Source organism: Sceloporus occidentalis, unplaced genomic scaffold (genome assembly GCF_023333645.1).
Source record: "Sceloporus occidentalis isolate IW3139 unplaced genomic scaffold, rSceOcc1.0.p SCAF_1, whole genome shotgun sequence".
Taxonomy (NCBI): domain Eukaryota; kingdom Metazoa; phylum Chordata; class Lepidosauria; order Squamata; family Phrynosomatidae; genus Sceloporus; species Sceloporus occidentalis.
Window position 1 is genome coordinate 78,278,644 of NW_028316981.1, and position 17,797 is coordinate 78,296,440.

At 45.3% G+C, this 17,797-nt stretch overlaps 1 protein-coding gene across 3 annotated transcripts; it reads right to left on the bottom strand.

Annotated features, from left to right (window-relative positions):
• Positions 1-4,648: 4,648 nt before the first annotated feature.
• On the bottom strand, positions 4,649-16,699 carry LOC149321660 (PAK4-inhibitor inka1-like). 3 transcript variants are annotated; one of them, XM_089500286.1, is made up of 2 exons: positions 16,578-16,699; positions 4,649-5,834 (listed from the first exon to the last, which is right to left on the bottom strand). In XM_089500286.1, the coding sequence occupies exons 1-2, from the start codon at positions 16,635-16,637 to the stop codon at positions 4,962-4,964; spliced, it is 933 nt and encodes a 310-aa protein (XP_089356412.1). In that variant the 5' UTR covers positions 16,638-16,699; the 3' UTR covers positions 4,649-4,961. The 3 variants fall into 3 exon arrangements, with proteins under 3 accessions (XP_089356412.1, XP_089356532.1, XP_089356482.1); XM_089500406.1 differs by lacking the exon at positions 16,578-16,699 and adding an exon at positions 11,447-11,513; XM_089500356.1 differs by lacking the exon at positions 16,578-16,699 and adding an exon at positions 10,158-10,262.
• Between the last annotated feature and the right edge of the window lie 1,098 nt (positions 16,700-17,797).

Below are 17,797 nucleotides of genomic sequence, written 5' to 3' on the forward strand. Positions count from 1 at the left end.
GAGGGATTTTACCCACTGATCCCACTGTAGCATGTTGGTGAAAGAATGACAGTTCAAAAGGCAGGAGTGTGCATTCAGGGAACCAACTGCGAAACTGGAGTGTTTACCATATTCTTGGGCAGCGACATGACATCATGTAGTTTTCTTATCATGCAGGATGTGTTCCTCCTCCTAACTCCAGAACAATTTGGCACAATTTCTGTACCCTGAGAGTACATCCCAAGACTGGTTGGATTTTGTTTTCCTGTGATGCCTTCAGCTGGGGAAAACCCTTTAAAATGGCTTGTTGATAGTAAAGGAACGAATTTTAAACACAAAGTTCTTTGGATATGTTCCCATCTATGGAAAAAAATGTGTTGTGGCCATCTCCAGAGAATGTTTATTTCTTTTAAAAACTCTACTGCATTCATTTGGATTCATTAGAGTACACCCTTTCACTACCCTGAATAAATTATTTGATGAAATTAAAGGTTATCACCTCCTAGGGTAGGGTCAGGCAACTTGTGGCCTTCCTGATGTCATTGGACTGCAACTTCCATCATTCCTCACCAGGGGCTATGCTGGTTATGGCTGATAGGTACTGTAGTCCAACAGGTACTCCCATAGTGATAAAAGGAAAGGCCATAACAATGGTTCTTCCACTCCCATTCGGCATACAGAAGCCGGCTGCACGTGCAGTTGAACCATACTTAAACAGAGGTCTCTTTCATATTGTGCCATTAGAACACTTTTATACTGCTTTAACTACTGTAGTTACAACCTATGCAGGATTTGTAGCTTTCTGAAGGATTTCCAGTTCTCTGACAGAGGATTCTAAATACATCACAAAGCTACAAATTCCAGTATTCTATGGGACGGAGCCAGGGTCATTAAAATGGTATCAAAGTGGTGTAACGACAGTGTGAAAGAGATCAGAAGTGACAGAACATCATTCTGCCCTGCACCTGGAAGTTTATAGGCTCTGGGGGGAATGTATGTTGTCATAGTTCTGTCATAGAATCATAGGGTTGGAAGAGACCACACGGGCCATCCAGTCCAACCCCCTGCCATTTATTATTATTATTATTATTATTATTATTACAGTAATTTCTTTAACGGCCTCTCCCCTTGATGGTATTAAAACCCTCTCTCCTGTTAATGGTGCAAAGAGGGCTAAAAGCAGCGATCAAAACAATTGCAGTTACAAGACACTTAAAGGTATGTCACATCCAAGGTCTCTGACATATTTGATTCATTTATGGAATTTTAACTCTTGTTTTTTCTTTAGTTTAGACAGTTGTTCTCAACTTTTTTTCAAATGGATGACTTGAAAATTGCTAGGGCTCTTGACAGACTCTCTGACTAAATGTTTTCATTGTTCTACAAATCAAAGCACACACTTAAGTCATGTGAAACCCATATAAGCACACAGCTAAAAGCAGTAAATAGACTTTAGCTGAATAGTGGGCAATGAAGACTATGCTTCCTGACCAAATGCAGCTGAGTAAAACAATGCAAGTAGTGTATGAGAGTGATGCCAGTTCATGCAGGAGGTAGAGTTGCACGTGTCAATTAAATATAAAGAAGAGTAAAATAGATCTTTTTTTCCTCTTCAGTTCCAGTATAATTGTCAAAGCCAACATGGTGTAATAAAAATCAGAGGCCCTTGACCAGGCACCTAAGAAGGGCTCTCTTAACCAGCATTTTGCTAAAGGAAACCAAGCAGACTGTGATAGTTCTTTACTATCAAAATTGTGGGACTGCTAGACTGGGACTTACCCAGTCAAGAAAATAAAAGTGCAGAGCAATGTACGATAAATTAAATTTCTAGTCTTCCCATGGTCCACCTGAGTGATGTTGAAGGCCACTATACAAAGGGATCTTGTAGCACCTTTGGCTACTGTTTAAGAACCTGTGACTTAGATTTTTTAAAAGTTAGGGGGGGGGAGGATTAGGCATCAGATAGACCCATCAGTGGCTACTAGCTATGTGACCTAGATGGAACTTGCAGGATTTCATCAGCACCAAAGAAGCAAGCACTGGGATAAACACCAGGATGGCTTTCTCATACTTATGCTTCCTGTAGATTTCCAGGACTTCCTAGCTGGCTGCTTGTTGGTGATGGAAAGCTGATCTGAGTGTAACCAGCATGTATACCAATGCAGATTTTTAAATACCATGTTTTCCTGTGTGCTTATGTGTAGAATGACTAGTTCATGCTTTTTAATTAGATTTACTTCCTTCCTGACCATAGGAAGGAATTTCATTTCATTTTCAGATTGCACTTTGATATTCTGTGCTGGGGAGGCCTGCAGCCTTTCCAGATATATCCTGTAATTTATGTTATCATGTGTCATCTGTCTCATTATTTTTACTGTTATTCTAAGGGGTGGGTGGGAGTGAAACCTTAAGTCTGGCAGCTTCAAAGTCAGATGTAAACATAAGTATACACTTCAGAAATGTGTTGGCTGTCTGTGGTCTTTTCTATCCAGTCTTCAGAAGTATTTGAAGCTGTTGATGGGATTAATCCACACTGATAGATGTGTGACTAAAGGTCTGCTGTCCTGTATTTTTACACTGTGTTCTGTTTTATCATTAAATATAATTGATGAAGTTAAAACACACTAATTTGTCCATCAGATCTGTTATTATTAACAGACTGTGAATACATATGTGTGCAGCAATAGAAGCCTTGATGAACACTGGTTTTGAATAACTGATTGAGGTTGTGCTCTTAGAAATCTTTACTGGGAGAAAAAGCCCATTGAATATGTTTCCTCCAAGTCAATGAGGACAGGATAGCATTGTTAAGCTGCAATTTTATACATCCTTATTTTCATTCAAATTGCACCAAACTCTATAGGGCATTGTACTTTTAAATTTGTATGACTTTGATCTTCCATAATGCACAATTGATAGCCTAATTAAATATTTTGATGTGAAGGTTAATTAACCCATTAACCCAAGACTGAGCTTTGCTTCAAGTATTCCTTTCACCGTTTGTCTGCCAGGCCCAGAGACTATGTGTTCTGCTCTACAAATTCCAGCATAACACCACCAACATGGTACTCTTTTACCAGCAGATGGATGCCAGGATGGAAGTGATTCTTGCCATCGTTCACAGCTCATGTCTTAGCTCTTTTGAAATCCCCACTGTTGGAAGCCCAGAGTGGTTCTCCTTCTGGCTACTTGACCAATGCTGTGTTGAGACTCAAGCACAAACTGTTCCACTGTAACTGTGCAAACTACCTCACTTTTATGCCTTCAAGTTTCAAGTTGGCATGCTGCTAAGTTTTAAAAGCAGTAGCCAATTACTCAACTTCAATTAGGCCAATAAGGGATATAATCTTGTCTTTACATTATTGTTTGGAAAAAACAAAGCAACGGTTGTCTATATCTAGCTGTTGTTAGTAACATTGGGCATCTAATGTATTTTAAACTTCACATCCTCCAAATACTAGATAGGAGCAAAATTGATTATATGCTAAATAAAGGAAGGCTTATGGCATGGACACTCCCTACCAAGCACTGAGACTTGTCAAAACACACTGCAGAAATAATCCAGTTTGAGACCACTTTAACTGCCCTGGCTCAGTGCTAGAGAATTCTGGAAACTAGGGCTCGTTACAGACGGGCATTATAGTACGGACTCACTAGGGTTAGAAAGGGGCGTCACTTCCGGACGCCCCTAACCCTAGTACGGACCGAGTCCGTTCAAAATGGCGGCGCCCGTTCCACACGGGGGCCGCCATCTTTACGTAGCGGACGCACTGCGTCCGCACATCGGTTATGATGCTGCGAGTGCGCCATTGGTGCCTCGCGGTGTCATAGCTGCGACGCATAGAGAAGCCCCATTTTGGTGCTTCTTTTTAGCTGCGCCAGGAAGCCTTGTGGTTTGGCCGCTGGGGCTTCTCGGCGTAGCTAATGACGGCGCACGCAGAGCACCGCTTTTTGGCGCTCTAACGCGCCTAGTTTTGTGAAACATTTAGTCTCTGTCAGAGAGCTCTGGTGCCACAATAAATTACATTTCCCAGGATTTCCTAACACTAAGCCAGGACAGTTAAAGCAATCTCACACTGGATTATTTCTGCAGTATGTTTTGGACCACAATATGTTTTGGACCATAGTCTCAGTTCCTGGGAAACAAAGAGTTTAGAGATGCTATTATCAAGATGGGTCACTTCACACTACACAATTGTAGTGCAATGATTCCACTTTACTTACCATGTTTTCATCCTATGGAATCCTGGGATTGGCAGTTGGGGGGGTCAGTTAAGGGAGCTCCCCCAGTGCTCCTCTCGTGCTTCACCAAACTACAAACCCCAGGATTCCACAGGATGCAGCCATGGTGGTTAAAGTGGAGTCATGTAGTGTGAAAGGGCTGTATAACTGTCAGAATCCTGCATCCAACATGGCCAGTGGGGAATTCTGGGAATTGTAGTCCAAACATAGACAAGATTACTAAACTGCTGTGAAGATATGTTGAACTGAAAGTTCATGGCTTCTTGCTTTCAGTTTTTACTCATGTGCTTTCAGTGGCAGCTTAATCATACATAGAATTGTAGAATCTTAAGAATTGGAAGGGACCACAAGGGCCATTGAGTTCAACATAACAGGTCATGCAGAAATGATACTAGCTACTGCAGGGCTAGAGACCCTGTATGACTTCCTCACCCGATGTTATTACTCCCATGATACCCTAACCATTTGTCTGACCTGGTTAGGACAATGTGATTTGTACTTCAACAGCAACTCGAGCCACAAATTCCGCCGCCAAGATTATGAACAAGAGCCAATGTATTCATTTAACCTCAGGCTGAATTTGTCTGTACACATCTAAACGTTAATCTGGGACTAGAAGTATAATTTGCATAGATACATACAGATCAGAACATGCTTAATATACAAAAAACATTTATTTACAGACAACCATAAAAATATAGATCTGTTTAGAAAAAGGAGGATGAAAAAGGAAGGCCTGGCTAGATGTAGCCAATCACATCATTGCAAATTATGGGTTGCCGACTTCGGCAGTTCATGAGGGCAGCAAAGCTGCTACAGTCTGTGGAAAGCTCACTGATGTTGGCATGGGACTGGTGGAAGTAGGGGAGGGAAGGCCGGCCCCCAAGGCCCACAGGACATGAGAAACGCTTGGTGCCATCAGAGTCCTGCTTGGCACGCTCCGTGCGTGAAATGCCAGCCAGCCTGCGGCGTACATTGCCTGAGAGGTTGAGCAGGAAGCCGTGGGGTTTGGCCAGCCAGCGCTGTAGCCGCCCTCGCTCCCCACTCTCTTCAGGCAAGTCCATCCAGTTCTCAACCAAGTCAGCAAAACAGTTGTCCCCCAGCACCAAAGGTTGCCGGTTGCGGCTCTGTGAGAGAAGGGAGACAGTCCAGTCCCCTGCATCCACTGGTTCAACATCCCGCCACCGTTCCAGGCAGGCATCAGAAGCAGATTTTGGACGGGGCCTCCTGGCAGGTACTCGGCGACGCAAGAAGCCCCCTGAAGAAAGCTTACTGGCTCTTAAGGGTGGGGGTCCCTCCTCATCCCGCCAGCTGCTCCCAGACACTTCAGAGTACCCAGAGTCAAATTCCAGGCTCCGCTCGCTGCTGGGAGGAGAGAAAGCCACCTCCTCTTCCACAGCCACCTCCAAACAACAGGCAGAGTCTGCTTCGGAAAGCGCCGACACTCGAGGACTGGCACACTGCTTTGGGGATGGGATGGCAGGGGATGCCCTCTCCATCTCCTGGGGATCCAGTTGAAACTCTTCGTCATGCACCCTCTTAAGATCGTGGAGCGTTCGCATCATGCACTGCATCTGTCCCCGCAGTACTTCGCTTGACTCCTTCATGCACAGCTGTGGGGAAGAAGAAGAGAGACAGCTTCAGCTTCCTGACACAATTTATTTCTGTGATTTCTATCCACTTTTCTCCCAAAATGTGAATTCAAAAAGGCTCACAGCAAGATTATGTTTTTTTAAAAAAAGATACCGATACAGATGAACTAAACTATCCTATTAAAACATAATTAAACAAATTATAGTGTTAAAGCACAGCCAAATGAAAAATAATTTAAAAGAAGTACACCACCCACCCCATCAAAAGCCTCTCCAAACCAGCCAGTCGCTAGAAGCCTGTCTAAATAAAAGGGCTGTTGCCTGCTGGTGGAAGGACAAGAGAGAATGGGTCAGCCTAGCCTCCCTTTCCAGGGACTTCCACAGTCTGGGGGATGCCACCAAAAAGGCCCAGTCTCCACAAAGACATTGCCCTGTAACTTGGGAAAACTGACATATAAAATACCAAATCACAACCAAACTGAACCAATCAGACTCTAAGGCCAAATAATTAATACTACTACGCATCCAGAGAAAGCCATGAGTGGATCACAAGTCCAGACAATGCAAAAAGAGAGCAAACAAGAGAATCATTGACTTCACAAAAATGTGCTGCTGACCCCATCTGACTCATGTCCTTAGGCAAAACCATTTGCAAGAATAAAACCTACTCTGCTCACTCTCACATGTCTAAGATGGCTCTCTGTATCATAAGCATAGTCCATCTGTGTGCCACACAGATCTCTCTCCCACAGCTTACCCTGTACAGAGGTGTTTTTTGGAGCCTGCAAAGTACTTCCAAGGCCTTTTCTGTGTGCCACCAGGCTGCCTGCTGCTTTTCTTTCTTTTTCAAAAGCCTACAACACTTGGGATTTGTAAGGGGGCTGTACAGATCTGACTGTTAGCCTAGGTGTGGAACGGGGAGCCAGACCCGCACGCGCAAGCCTTTGCTCTGTCTCGTCTCTGCAGGCCCCCAGCCCCCGAGGCAGAGTTTTTCCGGCAGCATCTGCACGTTCCAAACCCATCCCTGACTGTGCAAGCAGCAGCTTGTTACAAGGAGCAAGTTGCTCTGCCTGGGAGAAGATGACACAGAGGGTGTGTGAGAGTCTCCAGGAATTACACAAGTTGTAGTCCCCAGCTATGCAAAGAGGAAAAGCCAGAAGATAAGGGCCACGGTCATTCATGGCGAGGGAGGGGGCTGCTGTCAATCTATGGCAGCATAAACAAGGGTGAAGTTCATTTAAGAGCTAATGAGTTTTGAGATTCTGCAGTCGCTTTGATTCAGCATCACCTGGAGGAGTCCCCTTTCTTTTCTATGGTGCAGGAAAGAAGGAGGAGAGGACAGGGTCTAGAGTAGCCAGCTTGATGCAAACTAACAAATGAGTCCTTGAACAGATCAATCCTGTAATCTCCCTGGGAGCTAAGATGATGAAACTGAGGCTGTTGTACTTTGGCCACACCATGGGAAGGCATGAATAATTAAAAAGGACAACAATCCTAAGAAAGGTAGAAAGTAGAGAGGAAGACTGCACGGAAGATGGATAGACTCAAACAGGGGAGGTCATGGGACTGAATGTACAGGACCTAAACAGAGCAGTGGAAGTTAGGTGGTCTTGGAAGTGTGGTGTCTCATCCACAGGGTTGCCACACCTCAGGCATGACTCAAAGGACAGTTAACAATAAATCATTTCTGGTAACAAATCTGTGGATGCAACAGGAAAGTGCAATGTAGCTCCATTGTGAAATGAAACCAAGAAGCAAAACAACTGAGGAAAAGCATATCTTTTCCTGGTGCTAAGTCACTGCTGAAGAGAGCCTGCTCTGATGAGAGCAAAGGAAAAGAGGGAGTATGGAAGTCAAGTCAAGACCAACACAGGGTGTGTGTGTGTGTGCGCATGTGCATGTGCACAGGTTAAGGAATCATGCAGCGGGAATTATTTGAGAAAGAATTCTGCAGTACTGTAGGCACAAGAACTTTCTCACCGGATCACAAACTAAATGCTGGGAGGTGTTGTCAGGGAGACTGAATTACAAGATCACAGACTCTCAGTATCTTAATTCTCACTCCAGTCTCCTCCAGGCCTACATCTCGCTGCTTCTGAAGTCTTTTCCCTTCAGCTCTCAAATGTGCCATTATTCCTCCAGGAAGACTGGTGGATGTTGTGACAAGAAGCAGGTTCATTTAGCTAGTATGGCGACACAGCTCAGAATAGTCCCTGGCAGCTGGCTAAAAACCTGGAAGTCATTAAATGTCTGTGTTAGGCTGTGATTTAGTTGCATTTCCAGCACTAATTCTAGCAGCCATTTTAAACATAATAATGAAGACTGCAGAATGTCTCTCCCCTCTCTCCCCATCCACCCTTAATATACAGCACTTCCAATATAGGAAAAACCCAACCACTGTTTCTAGTTGCTGCATCAGATAAACTTCACTACATCAGTGAGTCAGTGACTGATGGGCTTTGAAGAGATAACCACCCCCCATTATAAATTCTGCACAGGTTAGGAAACACTGCTGTTTTCAGCGCACACTCACAACTCAGCAGCTGTAAAGAAAGGGAATTTTCCTGGCCCGGTATCAGGCCAGCATTTGGGATATGACTCAACATCATCCCCAAAGAATTGCATCCCAGATTGTAGTATCCATCTAAAAGATAATGTTGTAGATAGCCGATATTTCTCAAGACCACTGTATACTCAGTGGAAGCTTTTTCTGGTGGCCTGTGAATGAGGCCCATACTAAACTGAAGTTCTTTACAGGCCTGAAAGTTGCCAAAGACTGGTCTCCATCTGTTACCCAACCCAGCCTGTGCTCAGTCAATATGGCCTCCTTCTTCCCATGATATCTCTTTTACTTTGGCCACTGCCTCTCTGACCAAGTGAGTGAGAATTGTGCATCTTGACTGTCTAGCCAACACCTAATTTCTTCTTCTGGACTGGACCCAAACGAATGACACACTGAGTGAGGGATGAAAGAAGAGTGGTCACAACAGCAGCAGGATGCCAGGTATCCTTGCAAGATTGACATTCGTGGTAAACTTCAGATTACCATTAGAACTGGACCACAGCTGGAAAGACCAAGTGAAAGACAGAACAAACAAGGCATCCACTCAAGCTGTTCAGACAAGCAAGTCCTGGAGCCATAATGTAGCACCAACACAAACAATTTTCCATACAAGAGTCCGAGATGCCAGAGAATAGCTGAGGAACTTGATCCCTGAATTTAGAACAGGGCTGGGTAAAGTCTGGCCCTCCAGGATGGACTACAACTCCTTATCAACTCTAGCCAGCACAAACAAAGGTAAGGGATCATGGGAGGGGCAGTCCAGCAAGGTTACGTAGGCCTAGCTCTGCTCATCCAAATGGAGAATGTCAGTTCCATCTAATGGGATGCTATCTTCAGATTACTACCAAGCAACCAGCTGCCCATAATTGTTGCATACCAAGAAAGAATCCCACACAACCACTATCCCCCTGTGGCAGTAACTCCAGAAAGTGAAGTTTGCCCAGACTCAGCATTAGCCATTTCAGTTTCTACTTTTAAAAGGTATTGGTCACTTTTCCATATGCTTTCATCACCTAACCATAACAAAACAACGCTAATAATAAGCTATCAGTTAAAAACAAAACCAAGCTTTTTTTAAAGTCACAAGGCTAATTAAACCATCCAAACAAGAGAGAAAGGACTAGGATGCTTCTCTCTTGAAATCCCAGTAAATATGTAGATTTTCTAATGTCTTCAAGCAGAGGTTCCAAAGTCAATGAAGAAATGCAACTAAACCCCTGCTCAGAAAAGTGGTTATTAAGGTATTAAGTCTCAGTTCATGAAGCTCTTGAAAAGTTAACAGCAGCAGCTTTGATTGGGACCAGAAGTGAACAAAAAAAGCCATCAATGGTATCTCCCTGCACTTATTCACAGTCTAGAACAGGGGTTCCCAACCTTTTTGACTCGCGGAGCCCTTATTTCTATGGTGGAGCCCCTAAGAGACACCCTATGTCTTACAAGTTAATGGTGTGAATACATCCTTATTATTTAATTTCATTCAATTTTTCTTTCATTTTTCTGGAGCAGCCATGGAGCACCTGGGAAGTGCACACAGAAGTCCTAAGGGCTCCTCGGAGCACTGGTTGGGAATACCTGGTCTAGAATATTGGCAGTCTTTATTCAGAACAACTCACTGTAAGCAGAGAGCATACAAGAAAAAGCTTCCATACACATACAAGCTTCTTCCATCACCCCATACCCATATATACAGAATGTCTTTCAGTGAGGAATGCCGGGAAAGCGTTCAAGCCCTACACATTTCCACTGAACAGCAGCAAAGGGGAGGGGGCTATCCTACCTACCCAGTGAGTCCTGTTTACAAAAGAAAATAACATGGCTGCATATTTCACAGTATGGCTTTGGCAAGGCAGCTGCTAGGCCCCTTTTAGGGACCCCAGTCAATGTGACAGTAAGATAATTTTGCATTGCATAGAATCATGAAGCAGAGGCTGCTCTAGCCTTTCATCTTTCACAACATCTGTCAGCCTTCTGGTGCTTGCACAGAAGAAGAATTCAATATAAAAACTGCTCCTTCTACCATTACATCACTTCCTGCAGGAGGTCTTCCCAGCATTTGCTTTCCTACAGCAAACAATTTGCTCCTTTGTATTTCCATGGTCACTAGAGAGGCCAAATGGTGGCTCAGCCTTTTGGCATTCTCACGTGCCTGTCATTTAAGAAAACTAGGGGTCCAGGCCAAATGCAATATAGTATTTCTTCTATTTTGCCATATTTCTTCCAGGACTATGAAGAAGATTTAAAGCATTTTAAAAATCTTTTCTTCCTGATTAGATAATTCTGCACTTTGCCCAAGATGTCAGTGGTTAAAGCTCCTCATTTCCTAATAGAAAAACAACAACAACCCAAAGTAATAATGGAGCAATATTTATGTCTTCTGGTTTATTGGATTTGGATGCAGCCTTTCCTCAGAGTGCCTAGACAGGATCAAGGTATAACATGGGCTTGACATCAACAACTAGTATCTTTGGGAAGTTATTAAGGTCTGAGCCAAGCCCATCTGTGCTTATGTCTGCCTGTCCCAGGTGACTGGGTCTCTGCATCACCATTTTAAATTCTCACAATACCTGGAAATGTTACTTGGCCAAGGGCATTGTGTGAAATTCAACAAAGCAGACAAATGCCTGCTGCTGTTGCCAGGATGGGTCACCAGCATAAGAGATGCTCTACAATAAGGCACTTAGCCAAGGGAATTCTCAAATCAGGAGGCAGCCTTGGTAGATTCATATACTAGAATTTCCGGGGGAGGGGGGGATGCCACAAAGCTTTTCTAACGCTTTTCACGCTTATCTTCTGGGGGCACCCATCCAACAAAATAATCAGGATAGGTACAGGAAGGCTTAGGGTGCATCCTAATTAAAAAGTTCCAGATTTTGTTCCTATTCTTTCTGATTTTATACTGAGTTAAAATAAACCAGCCCGGGGAGCTGCTGGTATAGTACTGAGAACTGACAGAAAATATTCTAGGATAAACAAAATGTGTAAGGATCTTTAGAATAAAATCAAAGAGAAGGAGCAAAATCTTGGACTTTATGATCTTTTTAATCAGTGTGGATGTGTCCTTAGTCATCACCTTTCAGATAAGTCATCCAGAAACCTCCGCAACTGCATTCTCCTCCCAAGGGTTAGTAATACCCCTAGCTGAACAGTAGAGGGTAAGCCCTATAAAGGGGTGAGAATGGATGTCTATTAGAAGTATGCATATTAGAGCAAGCATGTATATTACAATGTACAGTGTGTGTGTGTGTGTGTGTGCTACTTGGGCCACATCATGAGAAGGCATGACTCATTAGAAAAGACAATCAATCAATCAATTCATCTACTAAAACCTCCTGAGACAATATATCCCCTCCTACTCACAATCATCCAAATAAAAATCTCTTTCAACCAGTCAGTCAGTCAATCTTTAAATCAATCAACGAAGCAGTCAAATAAATCAATCAATCAGTCTGAAATGCTGAGATAAACTCAAGGGTCTGAGCATTCAAGTTAGCCCTGTCCCCATTGGGATTTCCCTCCTCCCTGTGACCTTCCCAACAAGGTTGGCTTTTGCATCCCACTTGCCGTTATCCTTTGGGAAGGGCAAACATTATCTATCATAAAATGTGGAGGTTTTTAATTGCTTTTTTTAGAAAAGTTTTTTTAAACTGATCCTTTTTGGAAGCAACCTTGGCTCCCATTCTGGGAGAAAAACGTCACATAAATGAATAAAATAAATTAAAATAATGCTATGAAAGGTAGAGGATAGTAGAAAGAGAGGACGATCACATACTAAACGATGGACTCGTTTAGGGAGGTCATGGATCTGAATTTGCAGGTGACGGAAGAAGGTGCACTGCAAGTAGAGCAGTGACGGAAGGAGGTGTTTCATCCATGGGCTCTTCATGAATTGGGGTAGACTCAGGGCAGCAAACAACCAAAAATATTAGAGCCACAATGGTTTAGTGGTTTGATTGCTGGACTATGTCTCTGGAGACCTCTTTTTCCAGGACACGTTCTACATATAACCTTCTGTCCAGGAGGAATTCCAAAATGTCCTCCATGTGGAGAAGGACTAAAGAGCATGGATTTGTATTTCTACAAGTGTTTTCAGCCTTTATTGGGTAGTGTCCTACATTGAATGCCCTACATTTTGCAGTGCCTTGTCCTCCTTTCTGGTGGTGACATCTGGCCACCCTGAATTTAGCAACATGGCAATGTGGAAATCAACCAAAAATAAAACTAGTTTCCAGTTAGAGCGGGGAGCACAGGCACTTGAAGTGGCTTTTCTTTTTTGAGGCACTCCTCAAAAGGAGGAGATATGGCACAGAAACCAATGAGGGTCTCCCGCCCCCAGAGAGACAACAGATATTGAATAAAGATTAGGTGGGGAAGGAAACCAATATCCATTCAGTCCTCTCCAAAATGAGCTTTCTCTAGCATTCAAAGGGAATGCTTGGAACAGCCAGCCCTGAGTGCCAACCAACCATCCTCTTTGCTTCTGACACTGTCTTTCCATGCTGTTTTAGGTCTTTCTTTTCAAGAAACAGCCCAGGCAAGGCTCCTCCACCACAGCTGCCATTTCCGGCCTTACTTTTTAGCACAAGCACGTCTTCATCCTGCTGGATCTGCTCCAAAAGGAGAAGGCCCTCTCCTTAACCCCTGAGTCCATTTTGAAAGGCAAAATCTCAGCCCCAGGAACATAAGGAGCAGCTGCACCGGAGCATGTGCAAAATATACTGCCTTCGTTCATAAATAACCAGAAAAACATACCTCACTCTCCCCTCTAAGGACAACATCACACTACACTGTTATAGTGCTATTATGCCACTTTAACTGCTATGGCTGCCCCTTGTGGAATCCTGGGATTTGCAGTTTAGGAAACAGCATTTACAATTCTCAGCCAGAGAGTTCTTAGGCTTCACCAAACTACAAAAACCAGAATTTCACAGGAGGCATCCATAGCAGTTAAAGTGGAATAACAGCACAGTGTTGTGTGATATTGACTTATGTTTCTTTACTCAGAAATAGAGTGGATTTCAGCCTTGTTCACTCTTCACGAAGCATGGGTTACTGAGGTTGCATCTGCACTGGAGAAATGATGCAGTTTGATAATACTTTAACTGCCATGGTTCAATGGCTGCATCTGCACTACAGAAATAATGCAGTTTGACGCCGCTTTAAACTGTGTGTATGTGTGTGTGCCTTCAGGTTGCCTGTCCACTTATGGCGACCCCATTAATTTTCTAGGGTTTTCTTAGGCAAGGAATACTCAGAGGTGGTTTTGCAGTTCCTTCCTTTGAAATATCACCAATAGCACCCTGTATTCATTGGTGGTCTCTCATTCAAGTACTAACCAAGGTTGACCCTGCTTAGCTTCCAAGATCAGGTGGGACCTTGATGCCTTCAGGGTATTTAGGCCAACTGCTTTAACTGCCATGGCTCCATGCTATGGACTTCCAGGATTTATAGTTTTGTGAGATATTTAGTCTCCTCTGTCAGAGTGTGCTGGTGCCACGACAAACTGCAAATCTCAGGATTCCATACCATGGAGCCATGGCTCTTAAAATGGTGTCAAACCTCAGTCCCTTTGAAGGCAAGCACTCCAGGATTCAAAGTGGCTTGCTCTGGCTTGAGCATCCAGAGGAGTCCAACCCTGGGCACCGCAATACTCTCTTGAGACTGACTCCTGCCTCTCCCAGAGAGTGACCACACGTCCTCCTTTTCCAGGACATGTCCTACATTTCAACCTTCTGCCCAGGAGGAATTCCAAAAGGCCCTCCATTTGCAGCATGACTAAGAAGCATGGATTTACATTTATAAGTTTTTTTAAGCTTTATCTACATTTTTCTTTTGAATGTCCTACATTTTGTGGTGCCTTGTCCTCCTTTGAGGTGAGGACATCTGGCCAGCCTGCTATCCTGCAGCCAGGTCACTTCTCTTAGGCCAGCTAGTGGTGGTGTGATGAACCTATATGTGTTTATGTGTCTGTGGAATCACCTCAGTCCCACCAACCACCAGGACACCAGGGCTGCGACCACACTGCAGAAATAACCCAGTCTGACCCTGCTTTAACTGCCATGGCTCCATACTATGGAATTCTGGGAACAGCCCTGGCAGCACAACAAATGCCCAGAACCCCACAGCATGGATCCATGGCACTTAAAGCAGGGCTCAAACTGGATTATTTCTTCAGTGTGGCTGCACCACAGGAGGGAACTGGTGAGACATTTTGCCAAGGCTGGCTGAAGGGAGAGTGACAGTGAGACCTCACTCCTGGTCCCAGCTGAAGCCAAAGAAGCAGCCAGCACTTCCCCAGAGAAAAGGACCCCCAGCCCCTCGGCCCAGGTACGGTGACAGCAACCACAAGCACAAGCCCCCAAGGCATCTCAGGAAGTGGGGCTCAAGCGGTCTAGCAAAGCTCATGCTGCTAACTTCTACCAACAATATGCCACCAAGTATATTGTGCATTTCAGTTGAGCAATAAAGGTATCCACTGATGGGTTTTTGCTACTAACATCTGTCTTTGAGGGATCTTGCAGCGCCTTTGAGACTGACTGAGAGAAAGGAGTGAGCAGCTTGAGCTTCCTAGGCAAAGACCAATGCACCCCCACCAAATGCACCTGAGGAAATAGACTTATGTATAGGAAAGCTCATGCTGCCAGCTTCCTTCTTTCAGTGAGTCTCAACGGTGCTGCAAGATCTCTCTGCAGGCTGTAAGAAAGAAGTGGGCAGCAGGAGCTTTCCTAGACTGAACTCTACCTCCAAATGCATCTGAGGAAGTAGACTGAAGCCTACAGAAGCTCCTGCTGCCAACTTCTTCTTTTCAGTGAGTCTCAAAGGCGCTGCAGGATCTCTCTCTACAGACTGATTCCACAGACTCACACGGCTATGTCTTTGAATTCTTCCCTAGACTTGAGTCTACTTCCTTAGATGCATGTGGTGGCATCTGGTCTCCACCAAACTGCATCTGAGGTTGTGTAGACTCAAGTCTAGGGACGCTCCTGCTGCCCACTCCTTTCTTCCAGCCAGCCTCAAAGGTGCTGCAAGATACAGACTGGTCCTACAGAGTCAGAGGGCGAAATCTCTGACTCTTGTCTCCAAGGGATCCTGGGAGAGGGGCGCTGCAAGGTCCCTGGGCCCCTCCCCCGGGTTTCCCAGCCTGAGAGCAGCCCAGGGCCCCTTCTTCTTCCCTGCAGCCCCCAGCAAAGGCTCCTCTCGGCCTCTCCTCTTAGGGCTCCAGGCAGGGATCCCCTTCCATGCCTTTCCCATGCACCAGGGTCCAAGCCTACACTCTCTATATGTATCTATCTGTGTGTGTGTGTGTATACAGTATACAGTATACATACACATATGTAGGGGTCGTATGTCTCTGTGTGTGTCTATACATATATATGTGTGTGTATGGGCATATATATATATATATATATATATGGGCACACATATATGCCTATATGTATGTGTATATATATGCCCATACACACACATACATACATGCGCCCTATATATATATATATATATATATATATATATGGGATGTACATGTGTGTATGTATATATATGGGGATGTATGTCTATATAGGTAGACACACACACATACATGTGCCCCTTATATATGAGACGTACATGTGTGTGTATACACACACACACATATATATGGGGTGTACGTCTATATAGGTACAGACACACACGGGAGCATATGTCTCCACGTGCGCCTGTGTGTGTCTATAGGGGAATGAGTGTGTAAAGGGTACGGGTGTGTGTGTGAGTGTACGTAGGGGTGTGTGTGTGTAGGGGTGCGTGTTTGTCTGGCTGTATAGAGATCCGTGCGTATAAGCATGTATGGGCGTGCGTGTCTGTGTGTCTAGGTGTGTGTGTGCGTCTGTGTAGGAGTGTGAGTAGGGTGCGTGTGTGTATGTGTGGACAGCAGGGCGCCTATGGATAGGTGTATGCCTGTTTGCGTGCGAGTGTGTGTAGGGGTGCGTGTAAGTGTGTGCACAGGCGTGTGTGTGTGTGTGTGTGTGTGTGTGTATATATATATAATATATGGGTGCATGTGTCTGTGTGTATGTGTAGGAGCGTGTGCTTACATGTCTGTGAAGGAGTGTGTTTGCGTGTGTGTGTATATAGGGGTGTGTGTGTGTATAGTGTGGTTGTGTTGTGTGTTGTGTGTGCAGGCAGACCATCCCGTCCTCTCCCCTGGAGCCCCTGAGGGACTCACTCACCACTTCTGCGCGGAGGTGGCCCACATAGGCGTCCAGGCGGGAGGCTCCGCTGCTGTGCATCCCAGAGCCAGAGAGGGCAGACGGCAGACCGAGGCAAGGGAGGAAGGGGAGGGCTGTCCACAGGGAGCCCTCTCTCTCGGCCGAAGGCAGGAGGAGGAAGGCGCCTCCGCTCCCTTTCCTCCTTCTGGGCGCCACAGACATAGCGAGCGCAACGTTCGGTTCTGCCCGGGCCACGCCCCTCCCCGGAGGGAGAGCCAATCAGCGCCCCTTCTGCCCAGGAGGGAGCCAATGAGGAGGAGGAGGGGCGTGGCCGCCTGAACACGAACTCCTCCTCCTCCTGGTAATTTAATGAGGGCCCCTATGAGGAGCCGAAAGGTCCCAAGGAGGGTCCCGGAGGAAGGAGGCCGGAGCCTAGGGAGCCCCTGCTGCAGCTTCGTTCTTTCAGGAGCCTCACAGGGGCTCCCTACAGAGTGGCTGGGGCTGTGAACTTCGAATACATACATGCTCCAATTCGCTGGTCAATTCCTGCCATGACACAGCGCCTTGCAGCCCCCTCAGTGCACAGGCTGGGATTATGTGGAGGCAATGCACTCTGCACATTCTCAGAGCACTCTTGCTCATCATGACCTCACTCTGGTGAGAACTCAAGCCTGGCATTCAAGACGGATTCCGAGCCTGGGCCCTGCCTTGCATGTGTTCCTTGTTTGCTTTTAAGTTGTGTATACTTTACAAGAACCCTGGGGCGAACCTGTCACAGGGTTTTCTTGGCAAGTTTCTTCATATACCTTGCAAGGGGTTTAAACCTTCAGCTTCATTAATAGATGTGTGTGTTGTGTGCCTTCAAATCTCTCCAACTTATGATGCCTGCCCTAAGGCATAAACCTATCTTGGGGCTTTCTTGGCCAGTGTCTTCAGAGGGGGCTAGCTCCCTCCTCAGTATGACATCCCTTCAAGGATTTAAACAGGGCTATCATATCATCTCTTAACCTTCTCTTCTCCAGGCTAAACATCCCCAGCTCCCTGAGTCCTTCCTCATAGGGCATGGTTTCCAGACCCTTCACCATTTTGGTCCCCCTCCTTTGTACAAGATGGTGCCTTCCCAGAAGTAAGCTGGGCTGGTGAAGGGACAATATTCCCCACCACATCAGAGGTCTGCAAGATGGTTCAGGGGAAGCAGGACAGGCCAGATGGTCTAGATCAGTGCTGCTCAGAATTATGGT

Excerpts from the sequence above, each read along its gene's own strand:
- LOC149321660 (XM_089500286.1), bottom strand. The coding sequence starts at position 16,637 with ATGCACAGCAGCGGAGCCTCCCGCCTGGACGCCTATGTGGGCCACCTC. Across the intron at positions 5,835-16,577 it reads GCCACCTCCGCGCAGAAGTG|CTGTGCATGAAGGAGTCAAG; the intron begins GTGAGTGAGTCC and ends TCTTCCCCACAG.